The 14,551-nt window shown below is 33.7% G+C and overlaps 2 protein-coding genes across 2 annotated transcripts; both read left to right on the top strand.

Annotated features, from left to right (window-relative positions):
* The first annotated feature begins 893 nt into the window (after nt 1–893).
* Nucleotides 894–1,696, top strand: LOC21408110. The gene is made up of 2 exons (XM_024165767.1): nt 894–1,535; nt 1,628–1,696. Exons 1-2 carry the CDS (start codon nt 894–896, stop codon nt 1,694–1,696), a joined length of 711 nt encoding a protein of 236 aa, XP_024021535.1.
* Nucleotides 1,697–6,849: 5,153 nt separating this feature from the next.
* LOC112091640 lies at nt 6,850–8,489 on the top strand. The gene is made up of 2 exons (XM_024165801.1): nt 6,850–7,600; nt 7,717–8,489. The coding sequence occupies exons 1-2, from the start codon at nt 6,899–6,901 to the stop codon at nt 7,780–7,782; spliced, it is 768 nt and encodes a 255-aa protein (XP_024021569.1). The 5' UTR covers nt 6,850–6,898; the 3' UTR covers nt 7,783–8,489.
* Nucleotides 8,490–14,551: the final 6,062 nt, after the last annotated feature.

Below are 14,551 nucleotides of genomic sequence, written 5' to 3'. Positions count from 1 at the left end.
TTTCTTTTTGGGCTCAGGTGAAGTAAGAGGGAAAAACGAGAACTAATTTTAGTGTATACCAACAAAGTTGCGACTCACTAAAAAGAACATTTCACTTTTCCCATCCAATTTATAATATAGATAGAAAATTACGAGAGTTTAAAATAAATAAAATATAAAAACAAGCCCAAAGACTTGAACAAAATAAATATAGCAAAAATTAGGTCCCGTTCATTTCGCTGATTCGAGTTTAGAATTCGAGCTTTGCTACAGTAAAAAGCTCTCACAAACAATCAAATCTAACTTTTTTACTACAGTAAAAAGCTCTCACATAAAATCACATCTCAACTCGAATTAAAAACTCGAATCAGCGAACTAAACGAGCCCATATTTGTTAATCCAGGAAAAAAAATAAAAATAATGTTAAAGATAAAATAAGCTGGCAAAACTCAAAAAGCACAAAGCCATAAGTCAAAGGAATAAAAAGTACTCCCATAAGGCGAAGAAAAAGGCATCATCAATTTCAGTTATTATCCTGTGATGGGATATGAAAAGGAAGCGATACTTGAGATGCCTTAGTATTCAAAAGAATTTTGAACGATTTACAGAAAAAACTATATTTATTCCCTTTTCTCTTTGTGGACCCATAATTTCCACTTTCCATCAATGAAGGATGAAAAAATCAAGTTATTCGGCCTTTCAAATGTTGAATATATATATATATATATATATATATATATATGCGTGCATGCACCAACTTAAATGGTTTTGATTAGAGTCAGTGTATCCGTCATGGGAAAACAAACGATCACTTTAGCAACATTAATTGTCCTTAATCACAAGGATCTATATAAGAAGATCTACTATTCTATATATATTATCTTTTACTAGAACAACAAGATTAATAATTGATAATGGCAAAGTCAAGCTCGGCCGAGTCCAACATAACTCTGAAACTTCTGATCGACTCCAAGGAAAAAAGAGTCCTGTTTGCTGAAGCAGGCAAGGACTTCGCTGATTTTCTCTTCACCCTTTTGTCTTTGCCAGTGGGAACAGTTATCCGGCTCCTATCGACAAATGGCATGGTGGGAACTCTCGGAAAGCTCTACCAGAGCTTCGAAAGCTTGAGCGACACTTACATACAACCAAACGTCAACAAGGACATTCTTTTGAAACCCAACTCATCAATCGCCTCTTCTTCTTCAGCCACCCTTCTCTCGTTGACCAACAGTAGTGACACATCTGTTGGTAAAAAACTGTACATATGCGGGAACTGTCGCAGAAGTGGGTCTGACGAAAGGCCGGGAGCCACATGTACTTATTGCTCTACTAGATCCATCACCACGGAGCTCGTCTACGTGGCTCCCCCACCTCCTAATGCGGGGGTGTCGTCTGCTGAGGGAGGTTTTGTGAAAGGTGTTGTTACGTATATGATAATGGACGATCTAGAAGTCAAGCCCATGTCTACCATATCAAGCATTGCTATGCTCAATAAGTTCAATGTTAAGGAGGTGGGTGCTCTTGAGGAGAAGACTGTTTCGGTTGGCATAAAAGAGGTATATGTGTTTATACTCGTTATGTTTTTCTAGTTATATGATTATATGATTATATAGAAATGTAGACTAAGTGTGCTTATTTCTGTGGATAGGGATTGGAATTGTTGAAGGCTTCGCTGCAGACAAATACTGTTCTCACCAATGTTTTTCTTGGGAAGTAGAATGCCGACGGCTTAGGTAATATGGTCACTTGTGGCCGTTTTTTTTTTTTTTTCTTTTGAAATTAGACCATTGTGCTATCTTTTGAGTTTGGTGTTTGGACCTTTAAGTTACAAATTAAGTGTGTTTGAGTTTTCTTTCCGGTTTAATATTAGTCTGTTTTTCTAGAAGGCTGGCTGGCTTTTGTTTCTAAGACTGAAAGAGTACTACATGTGGCCAAAAACAGGAGACGTATATGTAATTTTTCATTCAATTTAAAATATCGATGGTGGTGTTGATTTGCAGTGTCATAATCTAGAAATGATCTTAATGCATCTTTTTTTTGTTATTATTTTATTATTTCTTTAGAGTAAATTTGTTCCTTATTTGTCATATTTTTTTAATTGGATAAAATCCCTAATTTTGTAATAAGCAGAAAAACTTTATTTGAAAGAAGGAAAAAAAAAAGAATCTTGCAAACTAAAACACATTGGACCTACGCAAAATAAAGAAAAACTCAAATCAAAAGCAAACAAAACAAAATTAAGCAACTAAGAGAAAATCCTAAGATTTTTCAATTTTTAAAACCCTTCCCACTATGAGCTCTAAACTCATAGAATGATTTTTTTTTTCTTTAGCTTTTTGTTCAATTTCTTTCCCAACTTATAAAGTAAGATTGCCGCCCCCACCCCAACTTCTCCTCTTTTTGAAGCATGTGATTATTGATTTTTAGTGCATTATCCGTTTTCAGACTTCAGAAGAGTCCTCCATTATATTCACCCGAGATTGTCTATTCACTTTCAGTAGATCATCCAATTGATAAACTGTAACTACTTTTGAAGGACCAATTAAACTAACCTCCAAATTGAAACCAAGAAAACTCTACATCCACCAGAGTACTAATATTTAAAGACACTGTTCACCCTTCCTGAGTGTTTGACTAAATTTTTAGCATTCTCTTAACAGATTTCTTAGTTGAAGGCAATTTTAAAGTTAGTTTTTAGAAATTGTTTTGCGCAAACGCATTTATGGTAGACTCGTAATAATATATAGTAAAAGATAAAAGACAGTGTATAATTAGCGCATCAACTCAATCGGCGTTAGTCCTACCAGACAGAAGGTCAAATGTGGGCCCCACAGGTGTACCACGCCTATTTGTTTTTGGTGGACCGGCAAGGGTCATGTCTGCTGAATAACTTTCTTCGCATAATTACGCCTTTAATTAGGACAGTAGATGATATGTGACCAAAAGAAAGAAAGATGGTGATAATAGAGATGTAAGAACGGGTCAGGCCGGTCCGGCTTGGCCCGTTCTTCTTAGGCCTATGCGGGTTGTGGGCTGCGCCGGGCCGGCCCACTAATTATGTGGGTCGGGTTGGGTCGGTCCATATACAAATTATCTTAACCCAGTCCAGCCCACGGGTTAATTTTACGTGGGTCAGGTTAGACCGTATCGTGGGTCAGGATGGGCCGTCCCGTGAGTGTTGAATGAGCTAACTCATATTGGCCCATAATGGATTTAAATGGGCTGGCTCATTCAAGGTCTATCTTAGCCCATCATGGGTTTAGATGGGTCAATCCATTTAAGCATGTAATTTTTAATTTTTTTAATTTTTGAATTTTTGAATTTTAAACAAGTTAACAAATATAAAAGTTTGAATAGTCAATGAAAATATGAAAAGATAAATTTTATTTACGATTGTCTCATTAAAAACATTTCTAAGGAAAACTCAGTGGGACAAAACATTAGTAAGGAAAAAAAAGTACAATCAAGATAATTATACATAAGATGTTTACAAAATTACTAAAATAAAGAAAAAAAACATAAAAACATAAAAAACTAGATATTGTTCGTAAATACAATGTATTACTCCCAGTGAGAGTATCAGAAATGTCTAAATTTTCAAAGTCATCAACCCAATCATCTTGAACTTATTGGCTTCTTCTGCGAGCGTCCTCCCAATCTTTGACGCACATTACTGCCTCCAGAATATCATCACTTAAGCGTGCACGTCATTCATCAAGTACTCTACCACTGCAACTAAATACTTGTTCACTTACAACTGTGGACACTGGTATGGTTAGTATATCACGTGCCATTCTAGAGAGCACGGGAAAAGTTCTTGACTGTGATCTCCAAAATGACAAAATATCAAACTTATTGAAATCATGACCACCACCTTGCTCATTGAAAATGAATGCCGCAAAATTTATTTCCATATAGTTTTCCAATTCACTACGTGTTGACGATGTGGATGACACACCGAAACTAAATATGGTGTAGCTAATCATACTTTCCCATGAAGAACCATGTGGTATAGATGTAGTACTCACTAAAAGTGTAGGGGACATTGTTTGGCCTCCTCCATATTTTTCATTATATGCAGTAAATAAAGTGTTAGCTTTTACTTGCACATTTTGAAGGGTTATGATGTCAGAATGCACCTTCAGTTTTTCCCCTATACCCTTAACCAAATATTCAACATCAGCTAATTTAACTCTTGCATCCAATACAATGGCTACGCAATACAAAGGTGGAACACGCTCCTAATATTTTTGAATTTTTGTTCCATGAACTCAACAGAATCCCTAAACATGTCAAAGAAGATTTTAACATTTCAACGTTTTCATCACTCATTATGGGCCTAGACGGTCTCTGCTGAGCTGGCCCATTGTGGGCTTAGACGGGCCCGTCTGGGCCGGGCCATTATAGGCTTAGACGGGCTGGCCCAGCCCGGTCTAAGCCCGGCCTGGCCCATGATTTTTCATGGGCCGTACGGGCCGGCCCATGGGCTGATATATGTTGGCCCCACCCAGCCTACCAATATTTATGGGTTGGGTCGTGCCTTGAATAGTGTCAGACCGTGCCGGCCCGGCTCGTCACTGTGTCAGGATGGGCTTGGGCCGGCCCACGGCCCCCAGTCTATTATTGCATCTCTAGGTGATAAAACAATTAATTAACATTTCACTTAGACACTCGCTCTAAATTGGCCTAAAGTAATGATGGTACTAGCAAACATAATCGTCCTATATGGTGAATTGGACTCCAAAACTGTCCCATAATTTCAAAATCTCTCATGTCAATGTTTCTACTGACTATTAGTGTACATAACTACCATTTTGATTATTGATGCGTAGGTTTGTCAAGTCTTTTAAGAAAAATGTGTAACACACTAAACACCACATTATAAAAAGTGAATTCTATCTTAGAAGCCAATATTATGGAATTCATCTTTTATTAGTAAGTACCCTAGTATTGTTCATTTTCTTTAATCTTTTTGGTAAATTTGTTGTTCCATTCAAAAGAAAACAATACGTAGCATACTTCACGATTCATGGGAACACGCGCTTCAAGTCTTCAACTTCAAAATAAATAAAAAAAGCCGCTGCTTCCAAATGAAGATGTTGACCAAGAAGTTAATATAACTTTCCAGTTTCAGGCAAAATAGTATTTTCATGAAATTTATTTAGGTAGATAGTAAATTCTACAGTTTCTTGGACATTCCTAGATAATTGTTTTTTTTTTTTTTGAAAAGTTAGACATTTAACAAGATTTTACTAATCACGGTCAAATATTAAAAACATCAAATAGTATAGAGATAATAATTACTACGTAATTTTATAGTTTAAAATGTGAATAACTACATAATCTTATTATTCTTAAAATATTTTGGAAAACTTTTGGGTGCGTTTGGAATTGGTTCTAAAACGTTTTTATTTTTTGTATGAAAATGAAAACGAAAACGTTTTTATTTTCATTTTAGAATCATTTTTGAAAATGTGTTTGGTAGTTTTATTCCGAGATTGTTTCAGTTTAAAAAAAAAACTGAAATTGTGTTTGGTGGTTTAATTTTTAAAAATATGTAATAATATTTAAATTAATAATATATTAAATAAATAATAACCCTTAGTTAATAATTATATAAAAAAAATACCCTTAGTTAATACAATCTAAACCCTAATTTGTTGTCACTCTCAATGCGCTTCTCTCTCTCATTTCATCTCGTCGCTCTCTCTCTACCCTCCCTGTCTTCGTCACACTTTCTCTGGTTTCCTCTCTCTTCGTCGTGTCGTGGCTAAAGAAGGCACGCGATCTGACTGGATATCCGGGTAGATCCGGTGCCGTTCATCTCGCTCGTCTCAGATTGAGGACGCTGTGGAGAGCCGGTGCCATTGGTGGATCTCGCCGAGTTCGAGATCCGTGAGGATCGACGTTCAATCCTTCACCGGCGTCAACCGTGGATTCTGCGAGATCTCCCGCTGGGCAGTCGCAGAAGAGTTGGGGGAGGTGGGCGAAGGGAGAAAATGAAAAACGGATTTCATCCGTTTTCAGAAAAATTGAGTTTTTGGGAAAAATCTAAAAAACGTTTTTGTTTTTGGTTTTGGTATGGATTCTTCCCAAACACATTTTCATTTTCCGTTTTCATTTTTTCTTCTCGAGAAACGTGAAAAACGAAAATGAAAATGGAAACAAACGGGCCCAAATTTGTATTTTTCAACTCCATTCTCATAAATGTCATGTAATTTTTCTTTTCCTAAATGACTAGATAATTGAGATACTTTTTTTGATGTAAAGAAAAATGGAGATCGATGGTCATGTCTTCACATTCCAACGTAGCAGTAACTTGACAATCCACTCGGACTACAGAGAGAATGGAAAGTAATTATCTGACTCATAAAAGTTTAAAGTCACATGCAAGCCATATTTGACGGCCGAGAGACATATATATAATTGCAGTCTTCTTGCAAACAATAAAAATAGATCCTTAAGTGTTAGATAAGAGAGCCTCGTAGATTGTCATTCCCTGTTGTACCACCATAATCAGTAGTAAGATAGTTGTAGTACTTTAATTTTTTTCTTCCGGTGAAAGATTGTTCATTGTTGTACGTAATACTTGGCAATTAAGTAATGTAGCTTTGATAGCTAGCCATAAAAGCTTAATGGCCAAGTAAAACAACTCATAAAGGACCTGCAATGTACTATCACACTTTGGCGCAGTCCAATGAGAAGCAAAAAGTTATGATATTGTACCAATCAAAATTAGCAAGCCATTAGTGTACTAAACTTTGTAAAAGCAAGCAATCAAAATTAGCTCATACTATGTAGTATTCCTATAAATAGTTGATCATTAATCTCTGCAGCATTTATGTAATCCAATCACTTGAAATACTAGCAGCTAATAAATTCTCATATAGACAGCTTATACACCAAGACCGAGTCTAGTATGGCAATGTCAAGCTCGGCCGAGTCCAGCATATCTCTAAAACTTCTGATGGACACCAAGGGAAAAAGAGTTCTGTTTGGTGAGGCAGGTAAGGACTTTACTGATTTTCTCTTCAACCTTTTGTCTTTGCCTGTGGGAACAATTGTCAGGCTGCTCTCAACCAATGGCATGGTGGGATCCATCGGTAAGCTCTACAAGAGCTTTGAAAACCTAAGTGACACATATATACAACCTAATGTACTCAACAAGGACACACTTCTCAAACCAAACTCACCAATTGGTGGCTCTACAGCCCTTCTTTCGTTGACTACTACCAACCAAACATCCCCGGCCAAAAGAGTATACATCTGTTCTTGGCCTTCAAATAATTATCAATCTGGTAGCGGTGGTTCTCTTTTTGCTACTGGTTACTCTAATCGCAGTTGCAGCAAACAGCACGCATCTGATGACCCGCGGGCCATTTGTCCCAATTGCAAACGTAACACCTCCATCGAGGTGCCGTATGTCGCCCCGCCGGCTCCTAAAGTTGGGGGGTCATCTTCTGAGGGAGGTTTTGTGAAAGGTGTCGTTACATATATGATAATGGACAACCTCGAAGTCAAGCCCATGTCTACCATATCAAGCATTGCTATGCTGAATAAGTTCAATGTTAAGGAGGTGGGTGCACTTGAGGAAAAGATAGTTTCGGTAGGCATGAAAGAGGTAACAAGTTTGTAGTTTCTTTAGTTTTTTGTCGTGTACTCCATTGATGTATAGACCGTATATATGTTGAATTAATGTTAACGTGATTGTGTTGTGTTTTGTTTCTGTGTGGATAGGGCTTGAAATTGTTGAAGGCTTCGCTGCAGACGAATACTGTTCTCACCGACGTTTTTCTAGATTAGTAACTAATTTGAAAACGTGTCCTGCACGTGTTGCAGTGCCGAAATTACTTGAATAGTTTATTATGTACTACATAATGAGATGCATAGTTTAAGTGTCTTTGAGTTATTTTACAGATAATTGTTTTATAATTTTTGTCGAAACAAAATTTGTTTTGATTTAAACATTTATATTCCGTTTGTTTCCCAGGTTTGAACCATAAAAGCTCAAGGTCGAAAAGATTGAGAAATAGAACCATCTGATTTGATTCGTTCTCAATAGCCATGAGATGATCATCTTAGGGTGATCCTTTTGTTGACGGATGCTCCTATTACACTCGTAGTCTCTGAAGGATGAGAACCAACTATGTAGCATCTACATCGAGAATTCAAGTATTGTATACGTCATTAGTCTTTTTAATTCTAAGACCAGTAGTTCTAGGACTCGACTCGCTTCTTTCAAACTGTTTCTCATTATTAAGAAAGGGTAACAAACATAAAATACGAGCTTGTTTTATAGCAATAGTAATTAATCGTTGTTGTTTTAAGGTCAATCTATTCACCCGTCTAGATAATATCTTTCCTTGTTCACTAATAAATCGACTAATTAAACTCATGTTTCTATAATTAATTTGATCCCCCGATTGTATCGGGGGCAAACGCCTACGAAAAGATCGCTTAGATTTAAGAAAGAGTCGCTTGGATTTATCCATGATTTTTTTATTCCTTGTCCCGAAGCAGCCCGATAAGAACCCATACCTAGAGCCAACATCATATAACCCAATTGAGACATTGTAGAATAGAACGCATAAGAAAACTTATTCACACTTTTCATAAATAAGACATATTTTGTGACAATTATTGCCGTGTACATATAAGAATTAGAACATGTGTAAGCACAAATAATTTTTGGAAATAGTTGAAAAGAAAAAATCTAGTGAAACACATCTTAAAATATAAGATTTCATGGAAAAAAGAATGAAAAAAATGGTATAAGATTATTAAGGGAAAAAAAGATATAAGAACAAGAAGAAAAAAAGGAACAAATGGGTTGAGTCATGTGGAGGAACTAAAGCAATATGCTTTTCTTTGATTTTTATATTTATTAATAGATCATATTCAGTACAAAATCAATATAAAACTAATTAAGGTCCACATATGTGAAGGAGAAAGATATTTAAATAAGAGCATATTTGAAAAGAAAAAAAAACAATAAGTTCGAAAAAGAAGAAAGTATTTTCCTGGATTAATACATTCTTAAAATATAGTATTACGAAGAAAAATGAGGAAAAAAGGTATAAGATAATAAGGGAAAATAGATTAAAAGAAAAAAATAAAATTAAGCAAAAAAAAAAAAAAAACAGAACAAGAAAGAAATATCTGGCTACATGAATGATAAAGATAAAGTGTTAATTTGCACTTTTTATATATACTAGTTGAAAGTTGAAACAAGTGCTGAGTATTTAGTATGTTATATTTTTTAGACACAAATATTTAAAAAAATAAATAAATATTATCAACAAAGAAAAATATTTAGGCAAGCACATACTTGAAGTTATTTAAATAAGAGCATATTAGAGGGTAAAGCTTAATAAGGCACAATTAAAAAAACACAAGATTTAAAATGAACAAAAAATAAAAGGATTAAAATGCACGTGTCAATTAAAACATACATTTCAATTAAATACATGTATGTGTGTGTGTGAAAAAATATTTGAGTGGGAACATATGCGAGAAAAATTATATCAACATAATTATATAACTTATTTGGTATTTATGAGACAAATAGCAGTACGTGTCATTGAAAAAGGAAAAAAAAAATCTTGTGTAAGTAGGAAGATATTTAAAAAGAATTACTTTAATGGGGCAATTAGAAAAAAGAATATTTATCAGGATTACTTTTGAGAAAAAATTATTTATAAGTATCGATCATATAAAATATATAAGTAAAAAGGTATAAGATAATAAGTGAAAAGAGATTAAAAGAAAAAATAAAATTTAGCAAACAAAGAAAAAGAAATACCTGGCTACATGAGTGATAAAGACAAAGTATTATTAGCACTTTTATATATACTAGTTAAAACACGCACTACGCATTTAACTATCAGTATGTTATATTTTTTAAACACAAACATTTATAAAAATAAAAATAAAGAAATATTAGCAACAAAGAAAAACATTTAAGCAAGTACATACTTGAAATTATTTAAATAAGAGCATATTATGGGTAAAGTTTAATAAGGCACAATTAAAAAACACAAGATTTAGAATGAACAAAAAATAAAAAGATCAAAATACACGTTTCAATTAAAACATACATTTCAATTAAATACATGTGTGTGTGAAAAAAATGTTTGAGTGGGAAGATATGTGAGAGAAATTATATCAACAAAGGTAAATAACTTGTTTGGTATCTATGAGACAAATAGCAGTACGTGTCATTGAAAAGGGAAAAAAAAAACATGTGTAAGTAGGAAGATATTTGAAAAGAATTACTTTAGTGGGGCAATTAGAAAAAATATATATTTATGAGGATTACTTTTAAGAAAAAATAATTTAAAGTATCGATCATATGAAATATATAAGTAGGACTCGTTTGAGGAAGAATATTTTGACATCATCAAATTAAGCAAAATGTTTCAATAAGCAATAGATATAGGGTCGGCAATTTCAGACATGACACGATGAAACGACACGAAAATGACACGAGATAAATAGATTTGAACCGCACGATTATTAATTGAGTCATTAACGGGCTGACACGAATAACACGAAAATAAATAGACTAGATTCGTGTTAGTCTGTTTAACACGCTTAACTTGTTTAGTTATATGGGTTATTATCAGGCCGATCCGGACCGACGCCTTTATTAAGCCCATATATTTTTTTAAAGACAAAACCCTAAGCTTCTCTCTCTCATTCTCTTACCCGCCTCACCTGCCGTTTCAGCCTTTCAAGAATTTCCCTTCCCATTTCTTCAAGGTACCAGATTGACGTTTTTGTTCTCAATTTTTCTTTAGCAAAAGTGACAAGAGGTACCAGATTATTGACAATGTATTTTTCTTTTACTCTCTCTTATCTCATATTCTTAACCCATTTTTTCTATGTTTTTCTTCCACACTAGATTATTGACGAGAGGTACCAAATTGCTTTTTGTGGAAAGGAGAGTGGATGACATCTAGTGTGGTCTTCTAGTGTTGTTCCAAGGGAATTTCGCTGTTTGCCTTTCTTCTTGGGGTGGGTTTTGGATTTCTAGTCTATGTTGGTAAGCTTATTTCCTTATGGTGCCGGGTTGTTTCCTTTATTTATAATTATTTTTTTAAGGAAACTTGTTTCTGATTATTATTAAGTAATATCATACAAGACAAACTTGAGATACATAGATGTCTCGTTATGAACTGCTTGAACAAATATAGAGTGAACGCGAGATTAGTTGGGAAAAAAAAAAAAGCAAACAAAAACGAGAATTTTGGTGCTAACTTTTAAGGGTGACTAAAGTGACCTTAATTGGATGAGTAGATGATTTTATCAAAGTTTTAAAATGTTATTGTGAGGCTGAAACTTATACAGTTAATCATTGATATGAATAATAGTCATTGTGGAACATGTAATATGGGCAAAATATTGTTATTTTGTTTGATTTGGTGTTATAGAGTTAATGGATCAGTTATGTTCTTATTGAAATATGTTGCAGTATTACATTGAACATGGGACGAGAAAGAAATTTTGTTCGGTGATGGTTGTTAACAGATACCTAAGACCTGCTTGGTTTAGAGTCATAAGAAGTAAATATGTTCCTATAAATTTTGTTCGGTGAAATATGTTGCATTATTTCTGACTTGCTTGGTTTGGAGTCATGAGAAGTAAATATGTAGCTTCAATTGTGAAATAACCTTTATGATGTCGTTCTGCTTGTTTTTGCTAAGAAACAAGATGATCTTTATTTTTTTCTCCCACTTGTAGATGGATGATTTGCAAGATAGTGTTGGAGTAAATTTAGAATCAGGCAGCGCTACCGCATCTGCCGCTGCTACTAGTGATGCCCTATTGCATTGGAGTTGGAGGAGGATGTTGAGCCTGAAACTAACTCCAAGAATCCTACCAACATTTCCAAACGTAAAAGGAAGCATACTTCTGTTGTCTGGAACCAGTTTGAAAAGCTTTCAGTGGGTGCAGACCAGGAGCTAAAAGCCAAATGCAAGGAGTGCAGTGTGGTGTATATGGATAATAGAAAGAATGGGATTGGAAGCATGCGACGTCACATGCAATCATGTGTACGTAGAGACACGCGTGACGTAGGCTAACTATTGATATCGTAAGACAAAGGGACTTTAGCATTGAGTGCAAAGAGATTTGATGCTGAACACTTTCGTGAATTGATAACAACAGCAATCATTTGCAATGACCTTCCATTCTCCTTTGTTGAATATGAAGTTGTTAGGGCGACTTACCAATATTTGCATCCTGAGATAACTTTGGTAACTAGAAATACTTTAAAGGCAGGTGTCCAAAAAATGTTTTCTCAGGAAAAGGCAAGAATAAAATCTATGTCGGAGTTGAGCCCTGGTAGAATTTGTTTGACATCTGATTTATGGACTTCCATAGTTACAGATGGATATTTGTCATTAAATGCCCATTTTATTGATAAAGACTGGGTATTGCAAAAGAGGATTTTGAATTTTTGCTTCATGCTATCACCACATACAGGTATTGCATTGTTTGAAAAACTTTATGCATTATTGTGTGAGTGGGGAATTGAATACAAGGTTTTCACTCTTACTTTGGACAATGCCTTTGCTAATGATGTGTATGTTAATCTGTTGAAAAATCAGTTGATTAAAAAAAATGCACTTATTTCTGATGGTTCTTTTTTCCATATTCGTTGTTGTGCCCATGTTTTGAACCTTGTAGTGCAAGAGGGGTTGAAAGATATTGATTCAGTGGTTAAAAAGATTCGTGAGAGTGTGAAATATGTAAGAGGGTCCCAAATTAGAAAGAATAAGTTTTTTGAGTGTGTAAATCTTGTGGGTCTTGATTCTAAGAGAGGTTTGAGGCAAGATGTACCTACAAGATGGAACTCAACATTCCTCATGCTTGACAGTGTCTTGTATTATCGACGAGCATTTTGTCATTTAGAATTGAGTGATTCTAATTACAAAGACTGTCCTCATCCATATGAATGGAAAAAGGCCAAGAAAATTTGTGAATTTTTAGAACCCTTTTATAATATCACTTGTGTTTTTTTTAGAGCTAAATACCCCACTGCAAACTTGTACTTTCCAATTGTGTACACATGTTATTTGTCATTGAAGTCATTTGAGAGAAGCGAAGATGCATATTTGTCTACTATGACAAAAGCAATGCTTACCAAGTTTGAAAAGTATTAGAAAGATTTCAGTTTGATATTAGCAATTGTGATAGTGTTTGATCCTCGTTACAAGTTGAATTTTGTAGATTATTGTTTATGGCAATGTTAATGGAATGAAAGGGTCACCTCAGTTTTTAGTGTCGTGTTCGTGTTCACTATAATCGTGTCGTGCGGTAATCGTGTCGGCCCGAACACGACACGCAAACACGAATTGCTAGTCCTAAATAAATATAAATATAAGATTTTTTTTAATAAAGAGATAAACGAAACATTCTTATGTTTTGTCCGTCCTTATTTTAAAATTCATTCACACTCAGTGAATATGCATAAATTATAAATATAGAAAATTAAAGAAATAAAAAGATTTTACTGCTAGGAGAATTTTGGGGAGAGGCAAAATAATAGACAAAACATAAAGAAAAAGTAGAAAACTTAAAAATAATAAAAAAAACCCGACGAACGCACGCACACCAGCACTACCACTGCGCCGACCAAGGGAGATTTTAATTTCCGTTCATTTTGAACTTTTTTTTTTTTTTTTTTTACTTTACATTCCTAACCCAACGTTTTGAGAGGGGTAAATTTTATTGGTTGTGGCCTTGTTCTTAAAGGAAAATAATTATGAAGTTCCTACTTTCTCCGTTGTTCCACAAACCCACTTTCATTAGAGAAGTCAATAAAACACAACAAAACGAAAATCTCATCTCTGTCAACTAAAACTTGTGCAGTACTTTTAAGGTATGAAGTCCTTTAAGGAGAAGAAAAAAAAAAAAAAAAAACCGTTTTTTGGCCGGTTGATTTGCGGCTATGGTCTAACTGTTTTTAAAACGTTTCTCCACATTTTTTGAGGCACGAAAATAAAAACAGTTTGTAAACTGTGTTTATTTAATAAATATTTTGAAAACTAAAACGAAAATAAAAAATTGGTTTTTGTGAAGAAATTAAAAAATAATTAAAAATTATTTTCCCTTTTCTGTTTTTAATTTTTAGTACTTATCAATAATGTTATATTAAATAAATAATTATTAATTGTTAATTATATAATATATTTATTAATGATAAATAAATAAATATACTTAATAATTAATTAAATATTAATTTTTATTATAAAATTTTTTATTTATTAATTTGAATTGGAAATTCCTCCTTTTCGTTCTAGTTACGTGGAGCAATCCAATTATTTACTTGAAGATCAATTGCTAAAAATTGATTATAAATATATTATTAATGGAATAATTAATAATAAACTATTAAATAAATAACTAAGAATTAATATATCAATCAGATAATATATTAATTTTAATTTATTAATTAAGTAAATAGTTGATAAATAACAAATAAATAATAGTTACTTAATTAATGATTAATCTTAAATTGTAATTAATAATTAATTATTATTTAAGAAATAATTACCAAAAATTGATC

This window comes from Morus notabilis, unplaced genomic scaffold, assembly GCF_000414095.1.
Source record: "Morus notabilis unplaced genomic scaffold, ASM41409v2 Scaffold139, whole genome shotgun sequence".
Classification (NCBI taxonomy): domain Eukaryota; kingdom Viridiplantae; phylum Streptophyta; class Magnoliopsida; order Rosales; family Moraceae; genus Morus; species Morus notabilis.
This window is presented reverse-complemented; position numbering and strand designations above follow the sequence as displayed.

Coding starts and splice junctions, on each gene's coding strand:
- LOC21408110 (XM_024165767.1), top strand. CDS start 894: ATGGCAAAGTCAAGCTCGGCCGAGTCCAACATAACTCTGAAACTTCTG. Junction 1,536..1,627: donor TTTCGGTTGGCATAAAAGAG/GTATATGTGTTT, acceptor TTCTGTGGATAG/GGATTGGAATTGTTGAAGGC.
- LOC112091640 (XM_024165801.1), top strand. CDS start 6,899: ATGGCAATGTCAAGCTCGGCCGAGTCCAGCATATCTCTAAAACTTCTG. Junction 7,601..7,716: donor TTTCGGTAGGCATGAAAGAG/GTAACAAGTTTG, acceptor CTGTGTGGATAG/GGCTTGAAATTGTTGAAGGC.